General features: G+C 68.3%; 3 protein-coding genes across 3 annotated transcripts; 1 reads left to right on the top strand and 2 right to left on the bottom strand.

Moving 5' to 3' along the window:
- Window positions 1–258: 258 nt before the first annotated feature.
- LOC143171779 (HLA class II histocompatibility antigen, DR alpha chain-like) lies at window positions 259–1,403 on the bottom strand. The gene is made up of 3 exons (XM_076360859.1): window positions 1,103–1,403; window positions 520–801; window positions 259–413 (listed from the first exon to the last, which is right to left on the bottom strand). The coding sequence occupies exons 1-3, from the start codon at window positions 1,401–1,403 to the stop codon at window positions 259–261; spliced, it is 738 nt and encodes a 245-aa protein (XP_076216974.1).
- Window positions 1,404–2,635: 1,232 nt separating this feature from the next.
- LOC143171800 (class II histocompatibility antigen, B-L beta chain-like) lies at window positions 2,636–4,798 on the top strand. The gene is made up of 6 exons (XM_076360887.1): window positions 2,636–2,801; window positions 3,408–3,677; window positions 3,933–4,214; window positions 4,328–4,434; window positions 4,545–4,568; window positions 4,660–4,798. The coding sequence occupies exons 1-6, from the start codon at window positions 2,711–2,713 to the stop codon at window positions 4,666–4,668; spliced, it is 783 nt and encodes a 260-aa protein (XP_076217002.1). The 5' UTR covers window positions 2,636–2,710; the 3' UTR covers window positions 4,669–4,798.
- A 1,649-nt stretch (window positions 4,799–6,447) lies between these two features.
- BRD2 (bromodomain containing 2) lies at window positions 6,448–12,600 on the bottom strand. The gene is given in 15 exon segments (XM_076360867.1): window positions 6,448–6,612; window positions 6,728–6,850; window positions 6,931–7,241; window positions 7,449–7,478; window positions 7,480–7,664; window positions 7,744–7,998; window positions 8,077–8,205; window positions 8,323–8,537; window positions 8,540–8,675; window positions 8,677–8,694; window positions 8,805–9,013; window positions 9,176–9,317; window positions 9,410–9,547; window positions 10,614–10,914; window positions 12,330–12,600. Coding segments are annotated over 15 exon segments (2,352 nt in total). The 5' UTR covers window positions 12,359–12,600; the 3' UTR covers window positions 6,448–6,481.
- Between the last annotated feature and the right edge of the window lie 1,441 nt (window positions 12,601–14,041).

Here is a 14,041-nt window from a genome sequence, read left to right as displayed (position 1 = left end):
GGCAAGGGGGCACCGGTGGGGTGGAGCAGGGCGAGGGGGGGGCTGGTGTCAGGGGTGTGCGGTGCAGGGCTGGGACGCGGGGCATGGGGTGGGGTGCACGGCTCGTGGTTGGGCCAGGGGGCATGGAGCTGGTCGGCACACGGGGCACGAGGCTTGGCCGTGGAGATGGAGATGGAGGGTGGGGCACGCGGCTGGGACGTGACGGCGAGGGATGGTGGGAGGGCACAGGGCTGTGAGGGCACCCTGGGCTCTCCCCCCTCACAAGAGGCCCCGCTGGTTGTGGGCGCCGTTCATCTTCATGGCCTTGATGATGAGGATGGTGCCCACGATGATGCCGACGATGCCCACGGCCAGGCCCAGGGCGCACACCAGGGTCTCGGTGCTCTCGGAGGCGGGGAGGGGCACCTGAGGCTCTGCGGAGGGGTGAGGGTGGGTGAGGAGGGGGCGCTGAGCCCCCCTCGCTGCCTGCCAGGCGAGGGGACCCAGGCGTCGGGGCCCCGGCCCAGCCCCCCTCCTCACCCCAGTGCTTCAGGAGGGCGCCGGACAGCCCCTCATGCTTCACCCGGCAGTCGTAGTAGTCCCCCCGGGTGGGGATGAAGGGCAGGTAGGAGAACTTGCGGAAGCTGTGGTCCTCCCGCGGGTAGAAAACGGTCTCAAAGACGCCATCCATCACCTCCTGCCCGTTCCTCAGCCACGTGATGGAGATCATGGACGGCCAGAACTTGTCCACGTAGCAGATCAGGACGTTGGGGTCCCCCAGCTCCACGGGGTCCTCAGGGAACACCGTCACCTCGGGTGGCACTGGGGGGAGATGGAGAAGGGGTTAGTGCTGTCTGGGGTCGGCCAGGCTTCACGGCCTTGGGCTGGGCTGAGGCTTCCTGCCCCGTAGAGCCGGCCTCGCTGTGCTCCACCGCCCACCCAGGGAGACCCCGCACCCCAGCTTAGGGCTGTGCCCGGGTCTCCACATGCTCCAGGGGAGCAGGGCGCTGTGCACCCCACTGCCAGCTGGGGTGCTGGGGTGCTCCCACAGGGTGCGGGAGCAACGGCCCTGGCAGGGTCCCCAGGGGTGAAGGCACTGGCCGTGCCGTGGCTGGGTTGTTACCGATGGTTGCCTGCGAGCGGTTGGACCTTTTCATCATGATCTCCATGTTCTGTTTGTCTACAGCCATGTTCTGCAGCGCTCCCTGCGCCTCGAAGCTGGCGAAGCTCCCGAACTTGGGCAGGCGCCAGACGGTCTCCTGCTTCTGCAGATCCACGTGGAAGACCTCGTCGGCGTCGAACGCCTCCTGGAACTCCCCATCCTCCTGCTGCAATGGCTCAACCCGCTGCTGGAACTCAGCGTGGTGGATCGTGTCCCCCACTGCCAGGAGACCGGCATCAGGGGCAGCAACGCTGACCGCCATGGGGCTGCCCCAGCATGTTCTCCTCACCCTCCAGGGCTCCCACCAGGGACACCACAAGGGGTCAGGGAGGCACCGATGGGGATGAGAGCCCACCCTGAGCCTCTTCCCCACCACCGCAGGCTCATGGGGCTGGGAGACATGGAGCCCCTGCGGGAGGGAGACCCTGGCCCCCATCTTTGCCCCATCTCCAGCAGTGTCCTCTCCGGGGCGGTTTGTCATCCGGAGGCTGGGACCAGTGACGGTCTAGCCAGGCTGCGGGACCCTGGCCTGCTCCCAGACACGCTGTGGGGTGGGGTGGGAGGTCCCAGGGCCCCGGCGCTCCTGCCCCGCACCTCAACACCCCCTGCAGCCAGGCCACCGGAGCTCTTGCAAAGTGACACACCTGATCGCTGGGTGCTGCGGGGCCCTGACCCACAGAGCCAGGGCACTGGGTGGGTGGCGGGGCAGGGGGGTAGGGAGACCTGGGGAGGGGTCCCTCCTTCCTACAGCCTCCCCTCCTGGAGTGTGCCTGGGGCCCCTCTCCACACAGGGGTTACCCACGGCCAGGGAGGGACAGAGATCCCCATGCCCTGGGCAGTGCCTGACCCTGCCCTGGTACCAGACCCCATGGGTCCAGGGCACCCCACGCCCCACCTCCGCCCCCAGACCCACCACCCCATGGCCCCCGCGCCCTGCAGAGTCAGCACAGCCAGCAGCGCCAGCGGGATGCCCCATCCTCCGGCCATCGCCTCTCCTGGCACCGGGCAGCGAGAGCGGGACCAGGCGAGGGGCAGGCGTTGCTCCTGGGCCGGGGAGCTGTGTGCTGGGGGTCCCGTGCCCGAGGGACAGGGCCCCCCCAGGTGCTCAGCCAATAGGAGGGAGCCCCGAGGCTGACACAGCTGTTCCCAGGCAGAGCAGCAGCGCAGAGCGCCCTGCAGAGCAGATGGACAGACGGATGCCCAGAGAGAGCCCCACTACCAGGACATGGCTTGCGGGGCCCCACATCAGGGTTCTCCTCGGGGCCTGGCTCCCCCGCTCTCTGAGAGCCTCGGGGTCGCTCTCCCGTCCCTATGGGTGTGGGCCAGATCCTGCTCCCTGCCCTGGGGTGCAGTGGGGCAGGGCTGCAGCCAGGGGCAAGTGTCAGAGGGAGCCCTGCGGGGCCCGGCTCTGCCTGGTGACGGGTGATGCTGCCCAGCCTTGCTCCTCACTGGTCCTCGCTGGGACTCCCTGTCCCGGCACTGGGCAGGACCGGGGTGATACCCTGAACTGGCAAGGTCCGGCTCGTTTGGGGGTCCCCAGCACCTTTCCAGCCTCTGCTGTGAGCGGCGATGGAGACTGGTCGTGTCCTGGGAGCTGGGGCCGTGCTGGTGGCACTGGTGGTGCTGGGAGCCCACCCGGGTGGTGGCAAGGAGACGCCAGGTGAGCTCAGACCCCTGGCATGGGGAGGGCGTTGGTGGGGCTGGATCCCACACGTGCCCTGGGAGGTGCTGGGTGTCGGTGGGGGACCGGTGAGAAGAGGCCTTCCCCCCCCTCCCCCCGCCCCTGGGACCACCCTGCAGGGGTGTGAGGGCTGCCCCCACCGAATCCCTTGTCCTGTCTGTCCTCTGCAGGGCCTGGGAGCAGTGGGCTCCAGGTGACACCCAGTTCCCAAACCGTTTGGGGGAGCTGCTCCCCCGCCTTGCTGAACCCCGGGAACAGCCTCTTGGCTCGGTTCTGCCCTGGCTCCCTCCTGCCTCCTCCCTTCCCTTGGCCTCTGTCCCCGCATCCTCCCCTGCTCGTGTCCCCTCCCAGCCCGCCCCCCCCCCGGTCTGGGTGACAGTCACCCCCCCGCCAACACCCCTCGGGTCCCCTCTGGCTCTTCCCCGTCCCCAGGCTGAGAAATGGAGTCCCCACGGGGTCAGGATCACACCGCCAGCCCTGGCACAGCTGCGTGGCCATGGGGGGGGCTGGGAGGAGAGCGGCAATGGGGAGGGGGCTCCACGGTGCCTCCCTGCCCACCCACGACTTGCCTCCCGGTGCAAACAGGGTATTTCCAGGAGATGGCTAAGTCTGAGTGTCATTTCCTCAACGGCACCGAGCGGGTGAGGTATGTGCAGAGGTACTTCTACAACCGGCAGGAGTACGTGCACTTCGACAGCGATGTGGGGCACTTTGTGGCTGACACCCCCCTGGGCGAGCCTTCTGCCAAGTACTTGAACAGCCAGACGGACTTACTGGAGCAGAAACGGGCTGCTGTGGACACGTACTGCCGACACAACTACGGGGTGTCGACCCCTTTCATCGTGGAGAGGAGAGGTGAGTGCGTGGCAGAACATCTCCCCGGGGGATGGGCGCAAGCCAAGCCCCCGGGCTCGCAGGAGGGGAGAGCGTGTCCGTGCCCTGCTTGGGCAGGGCCCCGGGCGGCCCCCGCGCCCTTCCACGAGGACGCGAGTCCCTTGCAGCCTCCCTGGGCACGTCCCGCGTGGGGACCACAGGGACAGCCCTGGGCCAGGCTGGGTGGCCCCCGTGCTCGCCCGGCCCCTTCCCAGCTCTCTCTCACTCCCCCCCCAGTTCAGCCCAAGGTGAGGGTCTCCCCCATGCAGTCGAGCTCCCTGCCCCAGACCGACAGGCTGGTTTGCTACGTGACGGGCTTTTACCCCGCGGAGATCGAGGTGAAGTGGTTCAAGAACGGGCAGGAGGAGACGGAGCGCGTGGTGTCCACGGACGTGATGCAGAACGGAGACTGGACCTACCAGGTGCTGGTGATGCTGGAAACCACCCCGCAGCGCGGGGACACCTACACGTGCCAGGTGGAGCACGTCAGCCTGCAGCACCCCGTCACCCAGCACTGGGGTAAGGCCCCGCCCTGCCCGGCACCCTGGGGTGGGGGCCCAAGCCCCCGATCCAGGCGGGGAGCGGGACAGGGGGGCCCCCCCAGCCCTGACCCCCTGCTCTCGTCCCCGCAGAGGTGCAGTCGGACGCCGCCAGGAGCAAGATGCTCACGGGGGTGGGGGGCTTCGTGCTGGGGCTCATCTTCCTGGCGGTGGGGCTCTTCCTCTACGTGCGCAAGAAGGTGAGCGCTCGGGACGCTGGGTGGGGGGTCGCTGGGGTTTGGGGTGTCTCCTGTGCGTGGGGCGGGGGCTGCCCCCGCTCCGACGCTGACCTTGTCTCTCCGTGTTTCAGGGCGCCTCGTTCCCCAGGCTGCAGGTAATGTCTGTGTCCCCCCCCCGACCCCAGGGGGAGCACCCCCCCCCAGCCCCCCCCCCCCAACTGCCCATTTCTCCCCTTTCCCCCCCAGGGCTCCTGAACCAACTCCTGCCCCTGTGGATCTCCTCCATCGATGTCCGTCCTCCGCACCCCTCAGCGCCGCTCCCCGCCACCCCCGATCCCCTCCTGGCCCCGCCGCGGGCTCCCCCCATCCTGCCAACACTGCCGGCAGCTGCCTCGGGGGCCTCGCCAGAGCAGGGAGGGGGGGGGGGGTGTCCCCCTGCTTAATAAACACGCACCAAGAGCCGGGCCTGGGGCGTTCCGTGCTTGGGGATCCCTCCGGGGTCTCTGCCACAGGAGCAGGAGATGAGGGGAAGGGGGAGGTTCGGCACCCCCAGCCTGGGGAGAGAGGGCAGCAGCCTCCTCCTGGCACTACGGGACTTGGGGGGCGGGGGGGGGGCCAGGCTAGGACCAGCGTCCCCCTGCCGCATCCCAAACTGGCCGAGAGCTGGCAGGGATGGGGGGATGAGCTTGTCCCCGTCCTCCAGCTCCCCCCAGGGGGGGATACCCACCCCTCAGCAGAGCCATGTGTCATCATTCCCCCCCCCCCCCCCCACCCAGGGGACCCAGGCCATCCCCACCCCGGCAAGAGCAATTTAAGGAAGGGGTCAAGGTGACACGTCACTGTGACCCCAACAGGCATGTCCCCACCTGTCCCCGCGGCCACCCCAAGGCCTGGGGACAGGCGCAGCGTGACAGAGAGGCAGCGGGGGCAGCCAGGGGCGCGTGCGCCCCACTGGAGGGTGAGGGGGGGGGGGTCCCCGCCGCACGTGCCGTCCCCCGGGGGCCGGCGCCCGAGGGAGAGGGCAGCCGGGCTCAACTCGAATAATATTTTCTTTATTTACACGTTAAAGAATCGAAAGGTTCGAAACATCCAATAAGCTGAAAACACGGTTCTAAGGGGCGGGGGGGAGAAGGGGGGGGGGGGGGAACCCCAAAACAAAATAAAACGAGTAGAAAAAAAAAAATTATACAGTCAACGTAAAAAAAACAGGCGGCCCCTCCCTCCCTCCCCCCTCCCCCGGGCGGGAACATGCTGCCCTGCTCGGCTGCTGGAGGGGGGTGGGGGGGGGGCGGGGGGGGGGGTATGTACAAGGCGCATCCCGGGGCCCCCGCCGGCACCGCGCGGCGCAAATAAATTAAAAATCCTCCACAGGCCAGGGGAGGGGGGAGGGTGGCAGCTTCCCCCCCCCCCCAGGGGGGTGGGTGGGGGAGGGCAGGGAAGGACCCCCTTCCCCCCTGCCCCCCCCCCCCCCCCCCCCAAGGGCAAACCCAGACGCAGGACTCTCACCCCCCCCTCCCCCCCCCCCCCCGGGCTTTGTTTTTTTTTTTTTTTTTCCCCTCCTCTTTTTTAAAAGATTTTTTTTTTTTTTTGTTTTACTGGTGTTTTTTCTTTTTTTCTTTTTTTTTTTTTTTTTTTTTCTTTTCTTAAAAACCCCAAACTCTTCCCCTTTGGAAAAAACCCCGCAAAAGTCAGGAAAGAAAAAAGAAAAAAAAAAAAAACCCAACAAACCAACAAAAAAAAAAATAAAACCCCGAAAACAACAAACGGTAAAACCTGCTGGGGGGGGGGTCTGGGGGAGGGCAACCCCACAGCCGGGCACCCCCCCCCCTGTAAACACCGGGGTGTCCCCATTCCCCCCCCCCATGCCCCAAGAGTCCGTGGGGGATGGGGGGGGGGCTCCCCCGTGGCCCCCCCGGGGGCTCGGCCTGCCGGGCGGAGACCCTCAGTCCGGTTCACCTGGGTCCGGTCCCGCAGAGCCTCTTCCGAACCTGCCCTCCGGCCGGCCACGCCGGCGGCAGCCGCCGTGGGGCTTTGACCGACACCCCCCACCCCCTCCCCGCCCCCCCCCCTAACCCGAATCCGAGTCGCTGGTGTCCGAGGACGAGGAACTGGAGCTGGAGCTGCTGGAATCCGAACTGGAACTGGAGGCGCTGAGCCGGGAGACGGCCACTTGCTGAGCCGATTCCGGTTTCTCGCTGGCTGCAAGGCAACGGGCACAAGGTTCAGCCGCGCCAGCGCGGTGAAGGAGGTGGTGGGCGGGGGGGGGGGGGGGGGGAAAGCGTGCCACACCACGGCACACCGCCCCGGCGCTCACCTTTCTTTGGGGGCTTCTTGGTGGAGTTGAGCTGGCCGCTGACGTCCTGCAGCCGCTTCTCCAGCTCCCGTTTCTTCTCCAGCGCCAGCTCCTCTTTCGTCTTCCCCACCGGCTTCTTCATGGCTGCGGGGAGAAGGGGGAGGCTCGGTCGGGGCTCAGCCCCCCATAACCCCCCCCCCCCCCCCTCCCCAGCAGGCACTTACTTTCGCTGTAGGGCTTGCGGGGCTTCTTCCGCAGGCAGGAGAGGACGTAGCGCTCCAGCTCCCGCAGCGTCGAGGGCTTGAGGGTCTCGAAATCGATCTCGATCTCCTCGGGGTTGGAGTCGCGCAGGGAGGGCTCCCGCGACTGGATGATGTGCACCACCCGGCCCAGCTTCTCCCCCGGCAGCTTGTTGATGTCCAAGCTGAGCTGGCGCTTCTCGTCGTAGGTCATGGGTTTGCTCTCCTCCTCCTCCTCCGAATCGTAAAGGGCCGGCGGTGGCGGCAAAGCCGCTTTTGCCGCCTTCTTTGAGTTCCTGCCGGGAGAGATGGCGCAGCGGCGTCAGGGGCTGCCACAAATCCCACCCCCTCCCTCCATCCCAAAACCCCCGCCCAGGGCCGGCAGCGCTCAGACAGGGTTTGGCTTGTTCCAATCGGTTCCTCGCCACGGTCGCTCTGCCGGGGAAAGAGTCATCACGGCTGCTGCCCGCGCCCCCGCACCGCGCCGGGCACCCGCAACTCACTTGGAGCTGCCGCTGCCTCCGCCGGTCCCCGCCGCCGCCACCACCGCTGGCTTTCTTGGCTTTACGGAGCTGGGCCTGGCGCGCCCGGGCTTCCTCGTCACCTCCCCGGCCTTTGTGCTTCTCCGATTTCTTCTTTTTCTTTTTTTCCCGCTTCTTTTTGGGTTTGGAAACGGGGCCCTGTGAGAGGGCAGCCAGCTGCTCGTGCACGGCCCGCAGCTGTGGGGGGAGACAGGGGGGTGAGGCGGGCGTGGGAAGCGGGCCCGGGAGGTGGCACGGACCCTTCTCCGGCCCTCACCTGCTCCTGCAGCTCGGCCAGGCGGTTGGCGCGTTCCTCCTCCGAGTCGGAGCTTTCCTCGCTCTCCGACGAGCTCTCGCTGCTGCTCTCGTCCTCGTCATCGTCTTCATCGTCCTCGTCATCCTCATCCTCGTCGCTGGAGGATTCCTCGGAGGAGGATTTGGAGAGGGCGCCAGCAAGCGGGGCCGACACCGAGGGCGGGCTGGCGTCCTGCGGCTCATCCGGCATCTTGGCGTAGCTGAACTCAAAGACGTCCTGTGAGGGGAGTGGGGTCAGCGCGGCCGGGGGGCCGGCAGGGAGGGGGACGGGACAGGCACCCACCACCCTGCTCACCTGCAGCTTGCGGGCCATGGCCACCACGTCGTGGTCGGGTGGGTTGTACTTGTAGCAGTTGGAGAACATTAACCGGACGTCGGCGGCGAATTCTTGCGCATCGTGGTAATCCCGGTTCTCCATCTTCCGCTGTGGGGAGAGGGAATGGTGGTGAGCAGGAGCTCCCAGACCCCCGTGGGGGACAGGAAAGGTGCAGAGCCCAGCCCCCTCCCCAAAAGGCTCCTCCACCCCCTTCCCCAGCCCCACCTTGATGGTGCTGAGGTCCATGGGGTGCTTGATGATCTCGTGGTAGTCGTGCAGCCCCAGGGCCGAGGCGTCGACAGGCTTGTAGAAGGGCCAGGCATAGGCCGCGTGCTTCTTGGAGAGCAGCTCCTTCAGGATCCCGTTGCAGTACTTGAGCTGCTCCGACAGTTTGCCCTTCTTGGACGTCTGGTGCTGCTGTGAATCCGGTAAGTCCTTCTTGGGGGCTTGATGGGGCGGCCGCTCTCCCGCCGCGCGGGGATCTTGGCCGCCTTGGCCTCCAGCAGCGTGGCGGAGGGCGAGGACTCCCCGCTGGTGGCGATGATGGCCGTGGTGGTGGGGGTGGTGGTGTCCGCTTTCCCGCTTCACGCCCTTCTTCTGCCAAAAGAAAAAGGGAGAAGAACCACGGGTGAGGCTGCGGGGGCAGAGCCGGCCCCACACTCCGGCCCCACGGCCGGGACCTGCGCCCAAGCCGGCCCTCCTCCTACCTTGGCCACGGGCTGGGTGGGAGCGGGCGCAGCCAGGACGGCCGGGGCAGTGGAGTGCAGCGACTTGAGGAGCGGAGCGGAGATCACGGATGGGTGGGGAATGTTGACTATGGTGGTGGGGATGTCGGGGCTCGGGGCGTAGACCGCGGTGTGGGACACGGAGGAGACAGCCGGCACTTGCTGAGCAGCTGTGAGTCCCGCCAGGAGCGCTGGGCCGAGACAAGAAGCGCCACCCCCCTCCGTCAGCGCCGCTGCCACCCCAGGGGGGACGCAAGATGCTGGGTGGCAGGCCTCAGGGAGCCCCCCATCACCCACAAACCCGCCAGCCCCCCACCCAAATAGCCATCCCACCCCACACGGCATGACCGTACCTGCTGCCCGGGACGCTCCCTTCTTATGGCTGTTCTTGGCCACTGGCACCACGATCTCCTGCTCTTCCGGCGGCATCTGGGCCACCTTCTGCAGGAAGATCTTCTCCAGGGTTTGGGCCATCAGCACAATGTCATCTGTGGGCTGCAGGGAGAACCGGAGACAGCGTCAAGAGTCCGCCGGGAAGGCACCACGGGACTCGGCGGCAGCCGGGGCAGCGCCGGCACGGTTCTCACCTTGTTGTAGATGTAGCAGTTGGTGAACATGGTGTTAAAGTCCTGCATGCACTCCGCAGCCCCCCAGTAATAGTTGTTCTCCAAGCGTCGCTTGATCGTCCCCATGTCCATGGGCTGCTTGATGATCTTGTGGTAGTCCTGCCGACAAAGGACATGGGACCGGCGGTCAGGGCTGCACTGATGACCGCGCCGCCTCCCCCGTGCCCGGCTTCCCCGGTCCCGTGGTTGCTCGGTGCCCGGCAGAGCCGGGACCAGTGCAAAACTCGCCTTCGCAGCCACCACGCCCGCAGGGGGCAGCCACCCGCTCACACACCAGCTCTCACTCGTCACCCAAGCGCAGGCAGGGGGTGCATCGGGGTTCAAGAAACTCCTCCGGACCTGGTCCCCGCCCGAGAGTGCCACCGTCCCCTTCGCCCGCGGGGGCGAGAGGGTCCCTAGGTGCCTGGGGAGCAGCCAGTTCTGCCGGGGGGGGAGCCTACGCTACGGGGGATGGCCAGACCCCCGGCGTCTGGAGGGCGCACACATCCCGTATGAGAGGCGGGACGGGGCTCGGGGAAGCTAACGCTAAGTTTAAGACCAAAACCTACGTGGAAATTACCTCCGGGCTTTAACTCCTTGGGCGCCACAGGTGCACGGGGGGGCTGGCGTTTAATATTGGGGTCACAGGATGTCTTCTACAAATTCATGGATGGGAATCTGCAAAACGCATTCAGGGCACAAGAGATTAGGTGGGGAAACGTCCGGGTTACCTCTAGAGCGGCTGCGTCACCTCATCCATACCTTTGTAGGGGACATCGGGACAAGGAGGGGGGGGTGGCAGCTGCTCTGAGGACGTCCCCAGGACCAGCCCGGACGCCTACACGGGGCTGAGGGGGGGCGGGGGGGGAGTTTACGCCCCCGGGAGAGGGCGAGGACAGCACAGCCCAGGCACCTGCAGCTGCATCTCTGTGGCGGAGCCCCCGGGAGGGGGACGGCGCCGGCCCTGGCACTCTCAGGCTGGGGTGGGGTGGGGGGATGACACACATCACGTCCGGGGTCAGGCAGCCCAGAATTTAGCGATACGTCTGCCTAACACCCCCTGCCTGCACGCGCCAGTGTGGGAGGGGGGGCGGGGGGGAAGGGGGGCAAGCGAGGGGGGCCATACACACTCGCGCACGCCGCGGGCGCCATAACTTCTCCCGCACCCGCCCGCAGGGCTCGTTACCGGCAGGCCCAGCTTGACGGCGTCGACGGGTTGGCGAAAGGGCCAAGCAAACTGGTGCTTCCACAGAGCCTTCATCACCACTTTGTGCAGATACTGCAGCTGGTTGGTGACCCGACCCGGCTTCTTGGGGTTGGAAACCTCCGGCGGAGGCGGGTTCACCTGGGGGGATTGCAGGGCCGGCACCGACGCCATGGTGGGGCTCTCGAAGCCCTCGTAGAGGAGCGAGGGTTTGCGGATCCGCTTGCCAGGGGTCGACTCCGTCGCCAGGCCCATGAGCCCGGCATTGCCCTCCCCCAGAATCCTGAAAGGGGAGCAGAGAAAGTGTTAGCGGGGCAGCTCCGCGCCGGGGTGCCGCACCACCGCCTTGGCCAAAAAAAAAAAAAAAAACCACCAAAACCGGGGCTGGGCCATGGGATTCCTGGGAGAAACCCCCAGAAGGAGCCGACCGCTCCTGAAGCCGCGATTAAGGGTGGAAATGTTGCCGCGCTCGGCTACGGCGTGGCAGAGGGACACGATCCGATTCCCCGGGATGCGGGTGAGCTCCCATTGCCCGTCTCCCCAGGGGGATTTGGCCGTGAACTCTGGCTGCACCCCTCAATTGCTGCCAGGCGAGCGCCAGGTTCCCTGCCGGTGCCAGGAGAGCCGTCCGCACCAGCGCAGCCGGAGCCGAGAAGTTGGCACGGGTCCAGGCTCGCCCTCGAACAAAGAGCCGGCGCGCGGGGCCGCGCGCGGAGGTGCCGGCGTGGTGACGATGCCCCTGCGCGTCGAGGCGACGGTGACACTGCCGGTGTCACCCTCTCTCCCTGAGGCCACGGCGGGGACCTCCGGCAGGGTTTGGGGATGCGGTGAAGCCCCACGGCGCGGTTGTACCGTTACGTCAACGCCAGGGCCAAGATCGCGGGCGGCTCGATGCCGTCCTGGTCGCAAGGACCCGAAACCACCCACAGGGACGGGCCAGGACTCAGGGGACCCACAGTCCCAGGGAGGTGGCGGAGGTGTGATCACATCATGCTCACAACCGACTCTCACGCTGATTTAAGGACAAAAATCAGCATTTTATGGCAACACCCGGCATCTTACGGCACTGACCATCAACTGAGAAACAGTATGAAGCACGGAAATAGCCACGGAAAAGGAAAATTCTGTTGCAAGGCAAACCAGAAGACACCACGGCAGCACCGGGGACACCGATGCAAAGGCTCGGGAGGTCTTCAGAGCACACGGGCAGCAGCTAAAACCAGCTCCTGCCCAAACCCCTGAGCCTCTCACGCACCTAAACCTGAGGCGGGGGGGGAAAACCCCCCTCACCATAAGCTGACCCACGGGTGACTGTCACCCACAGGCCTTCACGACCGTCACCCAGCACCCGCCAGCCTCAGCTGGGTGTCAGCGCTTGGCACAGCGGGACCCTTCCCCCGGGGCTCCCGAGCTGCCAAGGGCACGGCTCAAGTGCCAAGGACGGCGCTGGGAAAGGACGCTGTGACCCCCGGTGACAGGGTCGCGGGTGGGGGGCAAGACCCCAGCCCCGCCGGCGTGGGCGGGAAGCGGCTGCTCCCACCATCCGTCCGTCCCCGGGTCACCGGAGAGGGGACAGCCGGGGCAGAGCCCGACCCCGCAGTACCGGGGTAACACCAGGCTCCCCCCCCCCCGGTTCGTGTCACCGCCGCAACCCACCCGTGACACGCCCCCCTCCCCCCCCCCGGCGCCGGTACCTACTTGCTCTGGGGATTCACATTCTGCAACATGCCGGCGGCTGCGTGCCCGGCCCGCGGTCCCGGCCGTCCTCCTCCTCCTCCTCCTTCTCCTCCCGCCGCCGCCGTCTCCTCCGACGACCCCCCCACTTTGCCCGGCGAACGGTTCGGCGGTACCGGCCCGGCGGGGGCCCCCCCCCCGTCAGCGCATCACCGAGCAACGGGGAGGGGGGACGAGCCAGGCGCCCCCTCCCCTCCCCCGGGCAGGGCGCGGCCGGGCGGGGCGGGCCTCAGGCGGCGGCGGCTCCTCCGGCCGGGCGCGGCGGCGAGCGGCGGCGGCGGCGCGGGACCATCCACCGGCCTTCACATGAGCGGACGCGGAGAAAATGGCGGCGACGGGGAGTTGGAGGGCGGGGGGATGTAGGGGGCGGGTGGCGGTGGCGGTGGGGGTCCCCTCTTCGGAGCCCCCGCCGGGCCCCAAATCCTCCGCGATCCGGTCAATACAGGCCTCGCCGCGTCGCTGGGAGCCGGTTGCGTCCGCGGAGGCCGGGGATCAGACGGGCCGCGGCGGTCCGGGAAGCGGATGACAGCGGATTGTACCGGGGATCACCGGCCGGGCTCCATCTTGGCTCCCTGAGGGGAGGAGGGCGGGAGCGGGGGGGGGGGAGGAGGGCCCCCTCACCGCCGGCCGCAGGCAGGGGTCGCTACGGAGGCCGGGGAGGGTCCGGCGAGCCCTCCGGGAGCGCGGAGGCGGGGGCTGGGCCGCCCGGCGGAGGATGGATCCGGTTTGGGGCCGCCCCCCGCGCGCACCGGGCCCGACCCGCTCCGTCCTTCGTCCCAGCGAAATGGCGCCTCTCGGCCTGCCCCCGGCCGCCCTTATATAGACACCAGCCGGCCCCTCATTGGGCGGCGGCGGCGCTGACGTCACCCACCCGTCCCGCCCCGCCCCGCCGCGGCCTCATTGGGCGGAGGCGCGCCGGGCGCGCTTCTCCCATTGGCCACGCGGCGCGCCAGTCACCCGCCCCGCTCCCCTCCCCTCCCGCCCTTCCGCCCGGCGCCTCATCCGACGGAGCCGGCGGCGTCGGCGCCCATTGGCCGGCGGTGCTATTCGTTGCGAGGCGATTGGTCGGCGGGTCACGTGGGGGGGGCGGGACCGGCGGACGGAACCCACCGTTGGCGGTTGTCGTCGCGCTCCCCGCGGCGGGGACGGGGGGAGACGGGGCCGGGAGGCGCCATCTTGTGCGGTGGCGGCGGCGGCGGGCGGACAATGAGCCCGGCGCACCGGGGCGGCCTCGCCGCCTTCCCGCCACCCCCGGCGGCGCCGGGGACTGGGGGGATTCCCCCCGCCCGCCCTCACCCCCCTCGCGGTGGCCCCGCGGGCCTCAGCGCCCGGTAACGACGGAGCCGCCGCGCCTCGCCCCCCCCCCCCCCCCCCCCCCCCCCCCCCCCGCCAAATACCGGGCTACCACCGCGTCCGCCGGTCCCCGCCGACACCCGGGGCGCGCCAGGCCCCCCTCGCGGCACGGGGGATGCGCCAACCCCCACGAACACGCCGCCGCTGTGGCCGCCAGCCCCGGCTGGGGCCCGATCCGCGGGTTCACGCACCCCCCCCCCGTCCGTCCGTCCGTCCCCGCCCCACCGTGAGGGGCCCGCGCCGGCTCCGGGACCGCCACGCCGACCGCGCGTGTGTGTGTGTGTCTGGGGGGAAGGGGGGTGCGCTCACCCCCACGGCGCCCG

Source organism: Aptenodytes patagonicus, chromosome 31 (assembly GCF_965638725.1).
Source record: "Aptenodytes patagonicus chromosome 31, bAptPat1.pri.cur, whole genome shotgun sequence".
NCBI classification, from domain to species: domain Eukaryota; kingdom Metazoa; phylum Chordata; class Aves; order Sphenisciformes; family Spheniscidae; genus Aptenodytes; species Aptenodytes patagonicus.
Note: the sequence above shows the minus strand (reverse complement) of the source record. Positions and strands in the feature narration are given on the sequence as shown.